At 39.6% G+C, this 19,821-nt stretch overlaps 2 protein-coding genes across 11 annotated transcripts in view; one reads left to right on the plus strand and one right to left on the minus strand.

Annotated features, from left to right (window-relative positions):
- Nucleotides 1-1,041: 1,041 nt before the first annotated feature.
- LOC121280938 (PRELI domain-containing protein 1, mitochondrial-like) lies at nt 1,042-19,428 on the plus strand. Of its 10 annotated transcripts, none has more exons than XM_041193390.1 (6): nt 1,042-1,136; nt 1,670-1,850; nt 3,270-3,306; nt 9,389-9,502; nt 12,047-12,125; nt 16,777-19,428. In XM_041193390.1, the coding sequence occupies exons 2-6, from the start codon at nt 1,750-1,752 to the stop codon at nt 16,914-16,916; spliced, it is 471 nt and encodes a 156-aa protein (XP_041049324.1). In that variant the 5' UTR covers nt 1,042-1,136; nt 1,670-1,749; the 3' UTR covers nt 16,917-19,428. The 10 variants fall into 10 exon arrangements, 4 of the variants coding, with proteins under 4 accessions (XP_041049324.1, XP_041049323.1, XP_041049325.1 ...); XR_005943770.1 differs by adding an exon at nt 7,301-7,376 and having other exon boundaries at nt 1,051-1,850; XM_041193389.1 differs by having other exon boundaries at nt 1,051-1,290.
- The window catches only part of LOC121280937 (lateral signaling target protein 2 homolog), a 68,497-nt gene continuing 65,245 nt past the window's right edge, over nt 16,570-19,821 (minus strand). The window contains exon 11 of the mRNA XM_041193388.1: nt 16,570-16,785. Coding sequence (XP_041049322.1) covers nt 16,652-16,785 — 134 coding nt within the window. The 3' untranslated portion in view covers nt 16,570-16,651. The remainder of the gene's footprint in view (nt 16,786-19,821) is intronic.

The raw sequence follows: 19,821 nt of genomic DNA on the forward strand, positions 1-19,821 counted from the left end.
AACTTGTATAGGATACTAGTTAGGCTTCAACTGGAGTACTGTGTGTTGTGCTGGGCGCCACACTTTAGGAAGGATGTGAAAACATTGGAGAGGTTAATACATGTCTTGCTGAAAAAATAGATTTTTTTGGCAAAGCTTTTCATCTTGCACTCATCAGGACAATTCACAAGAATACCAAATGTAAAGGGAACAACAATTTATACTGTATGAGAAGAGAGTGCTAATTCATTGGCAAGTGGACCCTGATTGGTAGAGGCGTTGCCATGGAGAATGCACCATGGTGACTGAGAGTTAACTGCCAAGCATTGTTTGAGATTTAAACTAGGCAGCTTAACTCTGATTGGCCATTGCCCTTGGAAATGAACTAACGAATGACTGCCACTTATTCTGTTTAGCTGAAACAGGCGCAATGTGTGTACGTTCTTTCTGTCTGCAAAGAACAGGGCCCTGTGTATTAATATATGTAGCACCCAGTACTACCAAACGACTATTTGAATAAATGTTGTGGGTACAAATTTCTAATGTCACAAAACTTTTGCCAGGCTTGGAGTTCATGCCCACAATGTGCTGCAGAGTTGGGAACTTGAGCAAAGCAGCACCAGCGTCATCAGGTTGGAGTTCAGGCATTCATGAGCAGCAGTCTTAGTATGATAATCAATTGGAATCATTGGTTTTTATAGTATTTAGTTTATACAACAAGTATTAAAATATACATTTCCGTGTAGATCAGCAGTGATCCACCAGATGTGACCTGCAGTCCTGATAGAGATTGAAGTCCAAGCTAAGGAAAAGGCAGAGCTGTTGCTGGCCTTTAATAATATCATGATTTTGCATTACATTTTTACACTTCACTAGTTGGTGATTGGGATGATCTGAATTACTGTGCCCTGAATTGCAACAGTAGCTGCACTTCAGAAGTATTTCAGTGGCCGTAAAAGCCACTGGGACAGGACAGACCTGAGGTCGTGTGTGGCGCTATAGGAATGCAGAGTTTGACCACTAATTGGGACTGCTGCGCCTGCTTCCTTTGTTCCGGAAGTAGATCTGTTGCGGGCTGGCAGCAAGATGGCAGCGCAGCGCGGGCGCTGCTGATGATTGGCGGCTGCGTCTTCGAGCCGCAAGGGAACATGAGGCAGGTGAGAGTGGCCCGAGGCGTTGTGGGGCAACGCCAACCCCGCTGAGGGGGAGCCGCTCTGCAGATCCGGCTGCGACCTTGAACCTGAACGGACGCAGGGGGGAAGGGGACAATAATAAGAGCGTACGTTAAAGACAGAGTCAGGAGGTTGCTTGGTAAACATGAGTCCGCTCTTCCTCTAGAGATAAAAACAAAAACAGAATTACCTGGAAAAACTCAGCAGGTCTGGCAGCATCGGCGGAGAAGAAGAGTTGACGTTTCGAGTCCTCATGACCCTTCGACAGAACTCTAGAGAGGTGGCCGTGGAGGGGCTGGCCTGGCAGTGGGAAAGCTGCAGCGCCTCAAGGAGGGGGAATGCTGGAACGTTTGCAGCCTCCAGGAAAATTGATGAGCAGAGGAATGTTAGCTAGCAGGAAAACAATAAGCCACATGGCGATTAGAATTACGAGAATGTGGCCTGATTTATATATAGCACTGCCATTAATCTAATTACAGCAGTAACCTTATGGTTAATTGTGTTTTAAAACAATCTAGGTAATAATCATCAAGGACTAATAATCTCTGCCCACTCGACCAAGGCATAAGTTCCACTTTCGTTGTTTCAATCCTATCCTATGGGGACAATGGTGAAGTATTTCCTCGGTCTGAATGATCTGAAGAATTCATGGGAACAAGTATTTGCTGCATTCTGGCAGCGCTATCCAAACCCATACAGGTGAGTAAATTAATTTTCAGGGTTTATGTATTCATTTGATTTGTGAGAAACAACAGGGACTGGATTAGGAAGTAGGTTGCCACAGCTTTTTTTCATCTTTGGTTATGAGGTTCGAACCGATGACAGACAATACGTGGGTTTTTTTTTTAAGAGTCGGGTCGATTTGTTCAGCCGCCGAATCCATAGAGAGTGCGGCCCTGGCGTTTCAGAGCGTACACCACATCCATGGCGGCGACCGTCTTCCCCTTGGCGTGCTCGGTGTAGGTGACAGCATCCCTGATCACATTCTCCAGGAAAACCTTCAGCACCCCGCGGGTCTCCTCGGAGATCAGGCCCTAAGTGCGTTTGACACCGCCACGGCGAGCCAGGCGGCGGATGGCTGGTTTGGTGATGCCCTGGATGTTATCACGAAGCACTTGCGGTGCCGCTTTGCTCCGCCTTTCCCCAGTCCTTTGCCTCCTTTCCCTCTGCCAGACATGATGCTTCTTCAGTCAAATCGCTGCTGACAATACGATTAAATGGCTTTGCTGGTTGCATTGACCATAAGTGGAGTGAATTTCACAACACCGTTCCTTTTGTACATGTAACAACGACACCACATTAATTTCGCACAAATTGACAGGCAATGGGATGACCCATGTGGGAAATGGAAAAAATCAAATTGGTGCAAACCTCTCTAGCGGCCATCCATCTTGTGAGACATGATGGTTTGTACCTAGGTGCTTAAATCAGTGTTCGATGAAACTGGAGTAACCTCTGCAGGGCAGAAGCCAGGTCAAACTCTGTGAATACCCTGGGGTGGCCAAGTGTCAGGGCACCTCTCTCGACCTCCCTGGTTGCGTCCAAAGAAATGCAGAACATCATGATTGCCATGGCTTCATTGTAGGAATTGCCTGAAATATGACATATTTAAGCATTAGTCTGCCTTTATGCTCCATTCCAGATTTTTTTTTGTCAGGGCTTACTCCTTTAGCCTGTGGATGTACTAGGCAGTGGAGCTATTCACCCATAACTGGGAGTTTGGTTCATGAGACCAGGGCATATCAACAAGACATTCCACATTTAACACCTGCAATAAATATTGAAATATCTCAAGCACTTGAGAATTGATCATCTTTGAAGTATAGTAATTGTCCTGTGGAAAAACGTAGCAGTTATTCTGCTCTATCAATGTTCCATAATTAATGAAATGATTGATAAGTTAACTATTTTTATGCTATCCAATGAGGAAGGAATGCTAATCAGTGCTGATGGTCTAAACAAAATATGTTAACTGCTTTCTTGCCTGGATGGAATAAAGTTATATTTCTATAATGTGGTGGTGGTTTGGAGTAATGGAAGGTAAAAGCATTTTGGCAATTTTTAAATGAAAACTGCAGTTTCCTCTACATCACCATTTCAATGTTTCTTCTCCCTCAGCAAGCATGTTCTCACAGAGGATGTCATCCACCGTGAGGTAACTCCTGACAAGGTGGTTTCCCGGCGATTACTCACCAAGACAGGCATAGTGCCTCAGTGGGCAGAGAGATTGTTTCCTACTAACGTTGCACACTCAGCCTTCGTTCTAGAAGATTCAGTAGTGGATTTAAAGCACAAAACCTTAACCACGTTGACATGGAACATCAATCATGCACGACTTATGATATGTCATAGCATTTGAATTTTTAAAAATAAAAGTAGATTTTTCTACACTTAGATTTAGTGCCTCAACAACTGTTCCTTACTGGAATCAGTGGGCTGGTGGATATTTTATATACCTCTTAATGAGGTTGTGGCATTAGATGGTAGGAGGCATAGGAATTCTCTTGGGAAAATGGCTAGTCTTCACATGTTGTCTCATTGGAGAGCCTGGAGCTTGCTGTGGACAAGATATAGACCCCTTGACTAATCATTTACACTTGGGACACTAATACATTATGGCATCAGGCTATAAGGAGGATTGTTTGACATTTTTAGGTTGAGGTATAATAAAATAATTGTGGTAGTGCTAACTTTTCAACTGGAGCTATCTAATCTAATCCTGTTTCCATGCATTGTTTCATCTTCATTTGAAATGCTTTAATTTCCTTTTCAGATATATTCTCTGACTTATTAGCGACTTACAGTGAAGCATTCCAAATATAACTTCTCATAACTGGCATTGTTATTCTAGGAAATCTTCACTGCACCCTTTCCATAGCTTTAATTCTTTTTGTAATAGTGCACCCAGAGCTGCATTCAGTACACCAACTGGAGCCTAACCAGTGTCTTTTACCTGGAATGCGGTATCTTTTGAATTACTTGAGAACCAGCCAGCATCAAATATTTCTGTTCACGAAGATTGTTGGTAATGAACTTTAAGCGAGCAATGTCATGTTTCAGTTTCTGAGCTTGCTTCAAAACTTCTGTTACTTTAAACATAACACAAACCTGGTTATGACACAGCTGATGGTAAGGGCTGAAATGTTTAAATCCCAAAAGGAAACTTGAACAACTGTCATATCCTATATTTTCAATTGGTATTTTTGAGACGTAGCTCTGAATTTCGGAGTAAGACCACCAAGCGTTGAAAGGTTTTTATAAAACTAAATCAAACATTGATTAATTTAACAAATTAAACATACACACGTCTACAAATTACTACCACAATAACTTTAAACAAATCCCCAAATTAATCACTCCCAGGTAAATTTTCACCAAAGCAATAGTAATCCACGGACTTTAATCAGACATTAGGCAAAGCACATTTAATCTTTGGATTCAAAATGAGGTTCCTTTCAATCTGGTTCCTTTGCAGACACAGTTGTAGGAAATAGAAAAAGAAAAATCTATATAAATTATTGGAAAAAAAGGGGATCAGAAAGGAAACTCCCTCCTCCATCCCCACCCCCTTTCCAAAACCCCTTTTTTTCCAATAATTTATATAGATTTTACTTTTCCCACCTATTTCCATTATATTTAAATGTATTTCCATCCATTGTTTTATCTCTACCTTTTAGCATATTTCGATCCCTTCCCCCCACCTCACCCCCGCTAGGGCTATCTGTACTTTGCTCATCCTGCTTTCTACCCTTAATGTCACCTATTAGCACATTCCTTAGATAATATCACCACCTTCAACACCTCTTTGTCCTTTTGTCTATGACATCTTTTGGCTATCTCCACCTAACACTGGCCCTCTATCCAGCTCTACTTGTCTCCCCCCTCCCCCCAAATTCTGTTTCCCAATTGTGCCTGTCTTTGTCAATCTCTACCAGTTCATTGTCTGTCGATGAATTAAATTCCTTGACATTTAGAAGCCAGTTTACATCCTTTACCTATGTATCTTCTTTTTAATCCCGTCCTCCTTGTGCTCCACCTTCAGTGGTGCACCATTCAGCTGTCTTGGCCACACATCCTGGCACCTTCCTCAAATCTTCTCTTTTTTTTCTCTTGTTCAAAAGCCTATGCAAAGCCTTTTCCTGATCAAATCTTTGGCCATCTCTTTTATACCCTGTCACGCTCATTGTCACCTATACGAAGAAATTTGGAGCACTTTCCTGTTAAAAGTGCCATATTATTGCAAGTTGTTGCATCTTTCAAAGACATACAGCTACTAGTACTTTTTGTTACATGTGCAACACAGTATCAAAATGTAATGCCTCACATTTACCTATGTTGAAATTCATTTGCCAGTTTTATGCACATTTTGCAAGTTTATTAATGTCTTGTATTTTGTTGTAGTCCTCTTTAGTGTTGAGTATCCCTCACAATATCTTAATATCTTAAATTTAATAATTGTGTTTAAGATTCCAAATTTTAAATTATTAATATAAATTGTAATTTTGTGGAATTTCATTTTCCACCTTCTGCCATGCTGATTAGCTACCCTGTACCGCTACTATCTGGTTCCTATCAATTGGATAGCTATCCATTCTGCTACTTGTCCCTGGACTCCCTGTGCTCTGACCTTATTCATTAGCCTATTATGTCATACCTTATCAAAGGCCTTTTGGAAATCTGGTTATATTCCATCTACTTTATCCTTGTCTACTTTCTCTCTTACTGATTCAAAGAGATCAGTGAGGTTGGCAAAGCAAGACTTTCCTTTTTGAAATGCATGCTGACTATTATATTTTTGCTTCCTGATTTTCTGTCATCTTCTTTCATAGGTATTCATTGTGTTTTCTGCTACTGATAAGCTAACTGGTCTGTAGTCCCCTGGACATATTAAATATAGATATAATGTTGGAGGAATGGCATTAAACCTTTCTCTAATAGAGTATTAAATATGTGTTCTGGTGCCTTTGCTATTTGTTCTCTAGATTCTTCTAGAATGCAGAGATGCAATCTGTCCATACCATGGGTTTTTCTTCTTAGTTTGATTGGTTTATTTAATATCTCTTCCCTTTTTATTTAAAACATTTTATATCATTTCTAAGCTTGACTTCCAGTGTCATGCCCATTTGATCTGCCTCCCTGTTGTTACAAGTGTGATGCTTATGTGATTATTATGTTTGAGAACTGTATCATTTGGCTTATAAGATTATCATAGTTTAGAACTATATTGTAAATGTAGGTTAAATGAATGGAATCATCTGACCAAGACTGTCTGACAGTAAATCTGGGTGCTTTAGTTATTAAATCAAAAGGAAAGTTACATTGTGTTATTGAAAGGGAGGTGCCAAATCTTAACACCTGGAGACAATGACAGTTGTTTCTAAGTCCACAGTAAAGAGACCCTAAGAGTCCTAAAAACCTAAAAAAGGTGTTATCAGTATCAAGTCGTAAATAGTTGTGATGCGACCCGTACTTTGTTTTTTGATTGAAAATCAGTGATGGTTAGAGAGAGCTGATTAACGTTTCTACTTGGATATGGGGCTAGTGTGTTCCCTGTTGCCATGGATTACAAGGTAAAGGGAGCCAATCTGACATCAGAAATCAGGCTTCCCTTTAAACCTAGAGATATCACAGACAGAAGGGCTTTGCAGTTTTTGTTCTTGAGTGATCTGCAGCTGATTGGAAGATCAGAGAGCAAGAAGGTGGATGTTGGCCAGGCCTGCACCTTGAGCAGAGAAAATGCTGACTGCATTATTCACCACGCAGAATGCAGATGGGAACTCACATCTAGTTTGTGAGAAGTTAAAACAAGGTGAGAGGGTTCACCTAGATGAAGCTAAAGGGAGAATCCCCAAGGCAACCTCTCATGGTGGATGATAGTATTGGGAAAGGAAAAGAACAGAAATAAACCCTTGGAAGCTGCAAAACTCTTTAGGTTGGTTCAAGGAGATTGGAAGTCTACTTTAGAGACTGAATAATGTAACAAAATTGGGGTTTTCAACTGTAATTAAAAGTAGGAAGTGGCAGATTCTGGTAGTTTAAAGTATAAGTTGCCTATGAAGTTAATAGTGTTTAATTAAGAGTTTTATCTTTAGTATTGATAAAGGAAAAATTATTTTGAAACGTGAAATCTTGACATGTCATCCTTTCAGCTAATAATCGGAAGTTGGAATTTTTCTTGAAATCATTATCGACCTCCACAGAAATCGTAACACTGGTAATACTGAAGTAAGAAAAATTCCTGCCATTTCACTAATGCCTGTAAATTTTTTTTGTTACAACTGTACCAGTTGCTGGTGAGACCACAAGTAGAGTAATGCATACTGCGTACACTTTGGTCTCCTTATTTAAGGAGGGATATACTTGGATTGGAGACAATTCTTAGAAGGTTCAATAGGTTGATTCCTGGAATGAAGGGGTTGTCACATGAAGGAAGCAGGTTTAGTCTATACTTATTGAAATTTATAAGACTTAGAGGTGATATTACTGAAACATAAGATCCTGAGAAGGCATGAGAGGATAGATGCTGATAGGATGTTTCCACTTATGGAGGAATCTATTCTAGAGGCCATAGTTTCAGAATAAGAGTTGCCCATTTATGATGGAGATGAGGAGAAATTTATTTTCAGAGGTCATGAATATTTGGAATTCTCTACCCCACAGAGCTGTGGGGGCTGGATCATTGAATATATTCAAGGCTGAAATAGATTTTTGAACAATAGGGAAATGAAGAATGAAGGGTTATAGGAACAGGCAGGAAAGTGGAGTGGAGGCCAAGATCAGATCAGCCATGATCTTATTGAATGGTGGGGTAGGCTTGAGGGCCTACTTCTCCTATTTTTTTTATGTTTTTATGATTACATGAGACAGGGTTATTAGAAACATACTGTCTTCAGTGATTGAAAAGTATTGCTTGAGGGGACATATACTATTAATTGGAAAAGATTTTCGATAGAGAGTAATAAAGCTTTTTTGCACTGTCATGAAGCTATTAATGTATATAATATTACTGGAAAATATTTTTCTTTTAAAATAGAGATTTAGTCTGTGGGTGTGTCTTAATTTGATTAAAGCCAGCTAGTCTGGGTGCTTTGATGTGTACTAGTTTTGACATGCAAGAGAGATAGTGTATTTGCATTTTTTTAAATAGAGCATTCAAGAAATGGGGTGAAAACTGACACCCACCTAGCAGATACCAAACAATATTTTTGTTTTACTAATAAAATTGGTACTGTGAAAGGGGTTTTACTGTTAGAAGAGACTAGTGATACAATGAGAATTTACATTCAATGGGCGGTGGTAGGTATAACTTCCGTTTTCAGGTGTGTAGAGCAGAGGCAATGTGAGATCAAAAGACAACTGTAAACCTCCAACTGTCTCCACAGGAACCAAAGTGATAAGACCCTCATTTTGAATTCGGAAGGTGAAAATGCTTTGCCTGGTGTTTAGTTAAGTCTGAGTTGCTGTTGCCTTAATGGAGATTAGTTTGGGAATTTGTTAAAAGTTCTGAGTAGTAATTTGTAGCCATGTGTATATACATTTTAACCTATGTAAATTTATAAAATTTTTAATTAGTTTAATGTAAAACCTCGAGAACTGGTGGTCTGATTCCTGAATTTAGAGTCGCATCTCAAACATACCATTTAAAATTATAGGTTATGACAGTTGTTTAAAGTTTCCCCCTGGGATTTTTCAATAACTCAGCTGTACCAACTGCATCGGTCATAACAGCACGGACTTGTGAAGCTGTGGAAATGCAGTTCTGGTTTTAGAGCCCATGTCAACAATTAAGAATTGATTCAATAGGTGGTTGAAAGAAAGGCAAATATAGGCATGTGGGAGCAGGGCAGGCACCTAGGATTTGGATTACTGCTTGTGGAGGAGAAACACCAACACTGTAAAGGTCAAATGGTCTGTTTCTGTGTTTAATTTCTATGTAATTCCACGTATGACATCAGGAAAATTCAAGAATGAATTGTGGAAAGATAATTTGGCCCATCAAGCCTGCTCTCCAAATTAAGACAGAGATGTGTTTGGGTCATTTGTCCATTTGTTTTACCAAAATCGGTAACAGAATATTTTCAAGTTTATACAATCTGACTTCCATTTATTGGTGTCTTTTGCCCAGTGCAGGTGGAAAGTGGTGAAAGCTATTTATCCATATGAAAGATGATGGCAGTGTTCTAATGTTCCTCAGCCACTAATGTCCATGCATGTTTGTGTGTTTTATCTTGTATCAGGTAGTACAAGAGTGTTGTGTATATGGAATACATCCTGAAAATAAAAACTGGACTCAAATCAAACGGGAGGCTTGGATTTCTTCAAACTTGTACGGCTTCTCGTTAGCTATTCAGGTTGGTGCAGAGGTTTCAGTTTTCATTTAATTTCCATAAATTATTGTTTCTGCTTCATTGTGAATTAAAAAAGGAATTGGGCTACAGGCCTTCTTTGCTCAAGAATCACATTATGATGTAGTTTCACCAACCATCTTTGCACTTCAAATTCATCCACTGTGAAGTTTTTCTTCTTCGTTCACGGGATGTGGGTGTTGCTGGCTAAGCCAGCATTTTTATTGCCCATCCCTAATTGCCCTTTAGAAGGTGGTGCTAGTGAGCACCTTCTTGAACCACTGCCGTCCATGTGTGGTAGGAACATCCACAGTGCTGTTTGGGAGGGAGTTCTATGATTTTGACCCAGTCCAGTGACAGTGAAGGAACGACAATATAGTTCCATGTCAGAGTGGTGTGGCTTGGAGGGAACTTTGTAGGTGATGGTGCTCCTATGCATCTGCTGCCCTTGACCTTCTAGGTGGTAGAGGCCGTGGGTCTGGAAGTGCTGTTGAAGGAGCCTTGTACACACTGCTGCCATCGTGCGTTGGTGGTGGAGGGAGTGGATGTTGGAGTTGGTGGATGGGGTGCCAATCAAGTAGACTGCTTTGCCCTGGATGATGTCAAGCTTCTTGAGTGTTGATGCAGCTGCATTCATCCAGGCAAGTAGAGAATATTCCATTATATTCCTGACTTGTGCCTTGTAGATGACTGTCACGAGATTATAATATTTTTCGTAATATTATTGTAGGCTTATGGGTGTGAGTGTTGATGGTTTTGTCTGTGTGACTGATTTAATTGAATTAGTCAGATAGACTGCAAGGTGGAAATTATCAAAAGGGTTGGGTGTAAAAAAAGGTATTTGAAATGCTAATGAATGAGCTGGAGTCCGAATCAGTAGATAAGATGTGAATGAAATTTCCATTTTAAAATAAGTGAGGAGTTATTTGATTTAGGATGTTTACAACTAACAAGATAAATAGGGCACGGTTATGATGTTTATTTTTCCCAAAAGGAAAGAGGCCATATTGACAATATGAAAGATTTTTATATTATGGGAAAAGTAAGTTTCCGAAGACATGTAGAACAATGGGATTTTACATATTAAAGAGAGATAAACATATATAAAGGATGGAAGGCTATGTAGGGTGTGATCATGTAATATTTTGAAAGGTACACTGTGTAAAGCAGCCTTGGGGAAAAGCCTCTAGTCACTTTTGCAGAAGATTGCTGTGTCCAATAACTAAAGTTGTATAAAAAGCCTTTGGAGTTCCACTGTCGAGTGGGTGTTGTGGTAACCTTGCTGGCTTGCTTATTTAAATTCAAAATCTATTTTGGACTGTGGCATTAAAGGGGGTGTTTAGTTGGGAGTCAGGTTAATTAGGAATTTTGGGGATTTGTTATAATAAGTAACTAAGTATGTGTTTGAATTCTTTTGTTGTTAAATGTTTTAATTTTTTTTAAATCTCAAATTGTTAGTGGACTTGTTATTTCAGAATTCAGTGCACAAATCTTCTCAGAATAAGTACAAATTGCAAAACCATTGTGATTACATGGCCAAGTTTCTCTTGTGGATTTGGTCCACCTGGCACATATCACCTGCTATATCATTACCGGGCAGGCAGACTTTGGGGAGTCAGGAGGTAAGTTACTTGCTGCAGAATACCCAGTTTCTAACCTGCTGACAGTGTTTACATGGCTGATCCAGTTCAGTTTCTGGCCAATGGTAACCCCCAGGATGTTGATAGTGGGGCATTCCGAGATGGTAATGCCATATAATGTCAAGGGGAGATGGTTGGATTCTCTCTTGTTGGAGATAGTCATTGCCTGGCACTTGTGCAGCACAAATGTTACTTGCCACTTATCAGCCCAAGCCTAAATGTTGTCCAGATCTTGCTGCACATGGGCATGGACTCTTCGGTATTTGAGGAGTTGCAAATGGTGCTGAACATTGTGCAATCATCAGCGAACATCCCCAATTCTGACATTATGATGGAGGGAAGGTCATTGATGAAGCAGCCAACATGGTTGAGCCTTGGAACTCCTGCAGTGATGTCCTGGAACTGAGATGATTGATCTCCAATAACCACAACTATCTTCCTTTGTGCTAGGTCTGACTCCAACCAGCAGAGAGTTTTCCCCCTGATTCCCATTCACTCCAGTTTTGCTAGGGCTCCTTAATGCCACACTTGGTAAAACGCAACCTTGATGTCAAGGGCATTCACTCTCAACTTACCTATGGAGCTCAGCTCTTTTTACCATGTTTGAACTAAATAGTAAACGATTTGAGAGAACTATAAATGCAAATATTTTGTTTTGCACTATATGCTGGTTGTTAGGCTTCTAATTCACACTCAGTTCCCATCTGAATTTGTGGACAATTTTTACTTTTTACTTGACTAAACACCAGCATCAAGCATTTCTAAGGCATGTAAAGTGCCAAAAGTTCCTTAAACTGAAGTTTCTCACTTCGAGTGCAAAGCATCCACCAAGAAAACATTGAATTAAATATTTATTGTAGAGTTGTTCTCTGCAAGGGTGTCATTGTTCTTTTTCTTTTGCCTTCTTCAGGAGTGCGGCCTTGCCAGCTTTAAGAGTAGCATAATCAAGACCATAAAAGGTTTTGAGTACGTTCTGGCTGGAATGCAAGGTACGTGTATAACTGAGATGCATTTATTTATATTACTATGGTCATAAACTGAGCTGAACCAAAATAATGCTGATTTTCAAAATACTTAATTATACCAAAGGAAACAGTACTGTTCAAATTGGTGGCCTACTGGAATCTATAGATTCTAATCAGACTATACAAGGAACTATTGCTAGGCATAATCAGATAGATACAATCTGAGTCATGCAATATCTATGTAAGTAATATCTAGTTGGATTCAATAGAAGTCAGATGATTGATCAGCATTATTATCAATTTATATGCCCTGAGTACTTGACTGATGATCAACTTACTGTAGCAAAGTCGGAATTTTTCCCAAAAGAATTGGTGCTGGTTTAGGAAGTTTTGTCAGCTATTTTAATCTTTTGTGTCAATAAATTACAATGAACAAAGAAAAGTACAGCACAGGAACAGGCCCTTCGGCCCTCTAAGCCTGTGCCGATCATATTGCCCATCAACTAAAACATTTTGCACTTCCGGGGTCCGTATCCCTCAATTCCCAACCTATTCATGTATTTGTCAAGCTGCCTCTTAAACACCACTATTGTACCTTCCACCACCTCCTCTGAATTCCAGACACTCACTACCCTCTGTGTAAAAAAAACTTGCTCTGCACATCTCCTCTATAGTTTTCTCCTCTCACCTTAAATCTATGTCCCCTAGTAATTGACTCTTCCACCCTGGGAAAAAGCTTCTGACTATCTACTCTGTCCATGCCACTCATAATTTTGTAAACTTCTATCAAGTCGCCTCTCAATCTGCATCGCTCCAGTGAGAACAATCCAAGTTTCTTCAACCTCTCCTCATAGCTAAAAACCTCCAGACCAGGCAGCATCCTGGTAAACCTCCTCTGCACCCTCTCCAACGCCTCCATATCCTTCTGGTAATGTGGCGACCAGAATTGCATGCAATATTCCAAGTGTGGCCTAACCAAGGTTCTATACAGCTGCAGCATGACTTTCCAGCTTTCTTACTCAGTACCCCTGCCAATGAAGGCAAGCATGCCATATGCCTTCCTGACTACCTTATCCACCTGCGTTGCCACTTTCAGTGACCTGTGGACCTGTACACCCAGACCCCTCTGCCCGTTGATGCACTTATGGGTTCTGCCATTTACTGTATAATTCCTGCCTGTATTAGACCTTCCAAAATGCATTACCTCGCATTTGTCCGGATTAAACTGCCATTTCTCCGCCCAAGTCTGCAACCGATCTATATCCCGTTATATCCTTTGACAATCCTCTTCGCTATCTGCAACTCCTCCAACCTTAGTGTTGTCTGCAAACTTACTAATTAGCCCAGTTACATTTTCCTCCAAATCATTTATGTATACTACAAACAGCAAAGGCCCCAGCACTGATCCCTGTGGAACTCCACTAGTCACAGCTCTCCATTCGGAAAAGCACCCTTCCACTGCTACCCTCTGTTTTCTATGACCAAGCCAATTCTGTTTCCATCTTGTCAGCTCACCTCTGATCCCATGCGACTTTACCTTCTGTACCAGTCTGCCATGAGGGACCTTGTCAAAGGCCTTATTGGAATCCATGCATATAACATCCACTGCCCTTCCATCGTCAATCATCTTTGTCACTTCCTCAAAACTCGATCAAGTTAGTGAGACACGACCTCCCCTTCACAAAACCATTCTGACTCTCACTAATACGCCCATTTGCTTCCAAATGGTAGTAAATCCTGTCACGAAGAATCTTCTCCAATAATTTCCCTACCACTGACGTAAGGCTCACCAGCCTGTAATTTCCTGGATTATTCCTGCTACCCTTCTTAAACAATGGAACAACATTGGCCATTCTCCAGTCCTCTGGGACCTCACCCGTAGCCAGTGGGGATACAAAGATTTCTGTCAAGGTCCCAACAATCTCCTCCCTTGCCTCCCTCAGTACTCTGGGGTAGATCCCATTGGGCCCTGGGGACTTATCCACCTTAATATTCTTCAAGACGCCTAACACCTCTTTTGATCTCAACATGATCCAAGCTATCTACACACTATTCCCTAGACAAATCGACTGCTAAGTCCTTCTCTTTGGTGAATACTGATGAGAAGTATTCATTTAGTATCTCTCCCATTTCTTCTGGCTCCACACATGGATTCCCACCTCTGTCCCTGAGTGGGCCTACCCTTTCCCTGGCTACCCTCTTGCTTTATACATATGTATAAAAGGCCTTGGGATTTTCCTTAATCCTGGTTGCCAGTGACTTTTCATGACCCCTTTTAGCCGTCCTGACTCCTTACTTAAGTTTCTTCCTACTTTCTTTATATTCTCCACGGGCTTCATCTGTTCCCAGCCTTCTAGCCCTTACGAATGTTTCCCTTTTCTTTTTGACTAATCTCACAATATCCTTTGTTATCCAAGGTTCCTGAAAATTGCCATGCTTATCCTTCATCCTAGCAGGAACATGCCGGTCCTGAATTCTTATCAACTGACGTTTGAAGCCCCTCACATGTCAGTTGTTGATTTGCCCTCAAACATCCGCCTCCAGTCTAGATTCCTCAGTTCCTGTCTAATATTGTTATAATTAGCCTTCCCCCAATTAAGCACCTTAACCCGAGGACTCCTGTTATCCTTATCCACCAGTACCTTGAAACTTACTGAATTATGGTCACTTTTCCCGAAATGCTCCCCTACTGAAACTTCACCCACCTGGCCGGGTTCATTCCCTAATATCAGGTCCAGTATTGCCCCTTCCCTAGTTGGACTATCTACATATTGTCTCAGGGCCCTCCTGGAAGCACCTTACAAATTCTGCACCATCCAAACCCCTAGCACTAAGTGATTCCCAATCAATATAGGGAAAGTTAAAATCACCCACCACAACAACCCTATTGCTTTTACATCTTTTGCCATCAATGCCATCTCTTTGCCCCTTGTAGGTGAGTTGGAACTTAAATATTCTTTATTCAGTTTATACCACACTCCAATGGTTATGTTAAACGCAACTAAGGGAATAAGATATATACTCCTATTTAAGACTTTTTATGAAGGAACCGCATGGTCTCCTTTGTTGAGACCTACCCATTTTATGTATCTTCAGAGTTTTGTTGTGAAGACAAATGATGGATCATTCATGGTAAGGTGATAAGCCACAGTCTGCATTGTCAATAATAAAAACAGAATGCTAGAAATGCTCAGCAGGTCAGGCAGCATCTGTGAAAAGAGAAACGGAGTTAACATTTCAGTTTGTTGACCTATCATCAGAACTGGGAAACGTTAGAAATGTAATAGATTGAAAGGGAGGAAGACGGGGAATAAGAATGAAATAGAAGGTCAATTATTGGATGGAAGACAGGAGAGATTAAGTGGCAAAAGAGTTGGTGGTGCAAGGCCTAAGGAAGTGGTAATGAGACAACTAAAAAAGCAAAAGATGTGTTTAGAGGAATAATGAATGGCAGGTTGATGAACAGCTGCTGTCCAAAAGCAAAAACACTTAAAAAAAAAAACAAAATGGGGGCAGAGGTTGCATCCTGAAATTGTTAAACTCAATGTTGGAAGGATGTAAGGTGCTAATTGAAAAATTAGGTGCTGTTTCGCGACCATGGTCAAACACTGCAAGGGGCCAAAAACAGAGTGGTCAACATGAGAGCTGTTTTATTTCACAGCAAGTGAATGTACAATGCAACAGTCAAGATCAGAGTCCTGTAATTCAATCAGTACAATTTGTCTTTGTGTAAGTATACAAAAATAATGAACATGATGTATTTTTGCACATTAGTGCGTTGTTTTGCTTGATTTAAATAGCTCTTAATCACCCTCCTACATTGCCTGAGCCTTGATAAAGCTTTCCCTTATACATCTTAAAATCTGATGCTGTCTTTTTACTTTTATCGCGGTGCTCAGCCAGAAGAGAAAGGCCTTTCAAATTACCCCAGCTGAATGCCAGGAACCAGTGACTCTCCAGCACAATGTGTGTGAGATGCAAAGCAATTTCTGAGCCAGAGAAATTAGTTGCTTATCATTTTATTATTTTTGGGAAATCACTGTTAAAGCTTGGAGTGTTAGTATTTTAATCAATTCAGTCTCTGACTTTCTTTTTAAACTTGGGGCTGGTTGTATGCTTTGGTTTTAAACCTAACGTTTAAAATTAACTTTTTTTTTAATAAATCCTTTTTGTAGAAAAATTCAAAATCTTGAAATATATCACTTTCAGTTAAATTTTGCTCCAATGACTAATAAATGTTTAAAGATAACAAAACAATTTTAAACACAGGAGCCAGACAGACTGAAAGATCCTTGAATTTCAACATTTATAACATTCATGATTGTCCGGCAATTCTCCTTTAACAGCATATTTAGCCTATAGTTTTAGCCATGGTTACATAAGATCATATTTACATCTTTGAGGCTGAGGCCCATAGGTACCCCTTTCTAAGATGGTAGTTATAACTATAATTATAATGCTGACTGTTTAATATTTTAGAAGGAATTGTGAGGGTGAAACCCTTACTTCAACATTGGGGGAGAAAAATGGCTGGCTGTTGTACCAGCTTTTTATAATAGCTTGGTGTTTTGTAATACTTGATCAACGAATTTTGCTGCAGAATGGTTTTCCAATGGTCTGTAGTTGTAGAGATGCCCCAGCTGACTAGAATGTGGCATCTTTCCCATTCCTCCAGGTGAAACACCTACAAAGACATTAAGAGAGACAGCTAAAGAAGCAACCGACAAGGCTAAAGAAACAGCCCTGGCAGCAAAAGAGAAAGCAAAGGATCTGGCCAGCAAAGCAGGACCGCAGAAGAAACAGCATTATGTCTGAGACCTCTGCTTTCACCTTTCCACCTGGGAGATCTGTCTACTGTGTCTGTACTTGATAAAACTTTTATACAACACAATGATGTGAAATGTGTGCACCATAACACAAAGCTGAAATAGTGCTGGCTTCTGCCATGCAGAGCAGTCAAATATGACCAATAACCTTTAAACATAATTTCATTCATTAATTATCAAATTTTCCAGAAATTTGGTAAAGCATCATTATTACAATCCTACAGATTAAATAGTGAATTATATGGAAGCTGCCAACAGAATCAATGTTAAGTATTTATAATGAGCAATGAATTAACAAAGGAACTTGAGGGCAATTAATGATTGGTAATAAATGCTGGCCTTGCCAGTGGCACCCACATCCCAAGAAGAAATGAAAAAAAAATGCTTCTGTCCCTGGATAAACTCATCAAGCTGTTCTGTTTGCAGAATGTTATTTTAAGGACATGTGGACAAATTGCGAGAAGGAAATATAGTGAACAGTGTGAACCTTGGTAGAGAAAATGGCCCTGCTTTCTTCTTCCTTTAGTAACTTAGACTGTTGTTGAAAGACCTTTCTTCATTGCTATGTGGGATTGTGATGTGACAGAAGTAGAGCTCTGATCATTGAAAACAAAAACAGCTGCTTCTCTGCAGGGAATTCAGAGAAAGTAGGGTAGGTTGCAAAACAGCCAAGGTTGTCCTTTTGCACTACATGGATTATAAGTTATTTTGTGGGGTGCAAGGGAGGTAAGAAAAGACAATGAAAATAGATCATGTACTTGAAATATCTGGTTAATCTTAATTTAAACTGCTAGATTATCTAAAAATAATTTTTTCAAGACAGGTTAGGGACTCAGGAATGGAAATGCAGTAAAAGACCACCTATATTTAGAAACCATCCTAAGCTCTGTCCCTGTGACGAGTTAGATTGGTACTTGTATTAGGTGAGCGTTTGAACTCTTATTACCAAGTTGATCATAATTGATTTGTTCCACTGTAATCACCTGTCTGGGATGGGGCAAACATGCAGAGACAGATTCATTGTTGATTGTCTATTCAACTACGAATCAAACAGTCCATTATGTTCAATGTCATATAAAGCCTCATAAAATAATAGTGGAGGTTCTCAGTACATTTTGGGACCAATACTTTCTATTTAATTTTAACCCTTTTTGTCTCTGCTTTGTGTCATTCCACATGAATGCTGTCTTCCTTGCACCAGAAGGTAGATATTTGATTTTAACATTTCCATGTGTCATCTTTAGAAGTGTATCAGGACAGACCTTGATTCAGTTCTTTAACAGTCTACAAAGCTCAAGTTAAATACATGGAGCTAACATGTACCCAGTGAATATAAAGTATTAATCAGATGGGAATCATGGCATTTACTACCTAAAAATATAACTTAGTCAGGTGAGCAATATTATGGCCCAAATTTTGCAATTGTAATGATGGCAAAACTACCTGTGTTCACTGTCGTTATAACTGAAACTGATAGCAATTTGCAACATCTGCAATGGAAATACTGAAGCTGCTGTCAGTGATCCTGCTCCTCTGTATGGTGTGCTCTTCAAGTCCTTGCAGATGAAATCTTAGAAATCATTAGAATTGACATGAATTTCCACTTTTATGCTTTTAGTCACGCTGTAAAAACATTGTAAAGTTATACCTTGTTGAAAGGTGTAACCAGGTTTTTAAACAGCATACTAAGTCATTAATGCTGAAAAATCTCTCTCGACTTGTAAATCTAATTTTAATTTCTGGAATGCCAAATGTGTCTCAAAAATAATTCCATAGATTTAAAAAAAAAGTTGTTTTATATTTCAGTTTCTACCATAATCCCAATCTTTCTTCACTCTCTATGAGATGATTAAAGGGGAAGGATAATCAGTGCTTTGTACTTCTGCTTTCTTGTCTGTGAAAATTCTTCAGTGTAATTGGCTGCATAGCCTGCTTGATTACATCATTGCTGAACATCAGAAATTTGCCCACAGGTGGCAAGAGAATTAAATTAACATTGGGAATGTTGGAATTCATGCCAGATATCACTAAAGCGTTGTGGACATCTTTCTTTAAAGTAAATGGCAAATGCTATCACAATCCTACTGACTGCAAAATCTGGGTCTTTCTGCCTGGTGGCATGATGTTAACAGCACAGCAGCATTGTCTGCTCACCAATTGGGGGTGGGAGGGAGGAAATGTTATTTGTTATTTTCTTCAGGTGAGCTTTGACTTCAAGACTGTTATTGTAATATCCAAACAATTGGATAGTTTCAAAATGTACTCAATCTAATGCCAGGACTGTATGATTACTGTTTTTTATAATTTGGTTGGCCAGTAATGTGATTAGTAGCTACAAGGTATAAAAATGCATAAATACTGTAAACTCAAAAGTTTTAGGTACATTTACCATTCGATGATTAAAAGAAACTGTGAAAAATGCAGATATATTACTGTTTACATTGTATAAACGGATACAGTTGTAATGATCTGCAATAAAGACAACTGGTCCAGAACTCCACTACACCAACTGAAGTTTAGATGCTGTTTTTAGTCAACCAAATTTTCACGTTGCATAAATAGTTCCCTAGTTTTCTGGAATGTTTCATTCTGATATGAATAGAATATAAGGGTATTCTTTAATATCTGTTCTCAATGGTATGTGGTAAGCAAAATTTACGATATTGTTGCTGACAGCTTATTTCTTAATTGGTGTATTCAAAAAAAAATCTTAAATATTAAGTGTAACTCCCTTTATCAATCATAATTGTTTTCTAGTCTCTACTTAATAGGTAGTTCAGGACACAGTCTTTTCCCTGCATAAAGTTACTGAAGGTTCACTGCTTGAGTTGGGACAGCTCTCTGATTCCTCTCTTCTCCCTTCCTTGCAATGTAGAAGTATGTTGTGGCATTTC

The sequence above is a fragment of the Carcharodon carcharias genome, chromosome 8 (assembly GCF_017639515.1).
Source record: "Carcharodon carcharias isolate sCarCar2 chromosome 8, sCarCar2.pri, whole genome shotgun sequence".
Taxonomy (NCBI): domain Eukaryota; kingdom Metazoa; phylum Chordata; class Chondrichthyes; order Lamniformes; family Lamnidae; genus Carcharodon; species Carcharodon carcharias.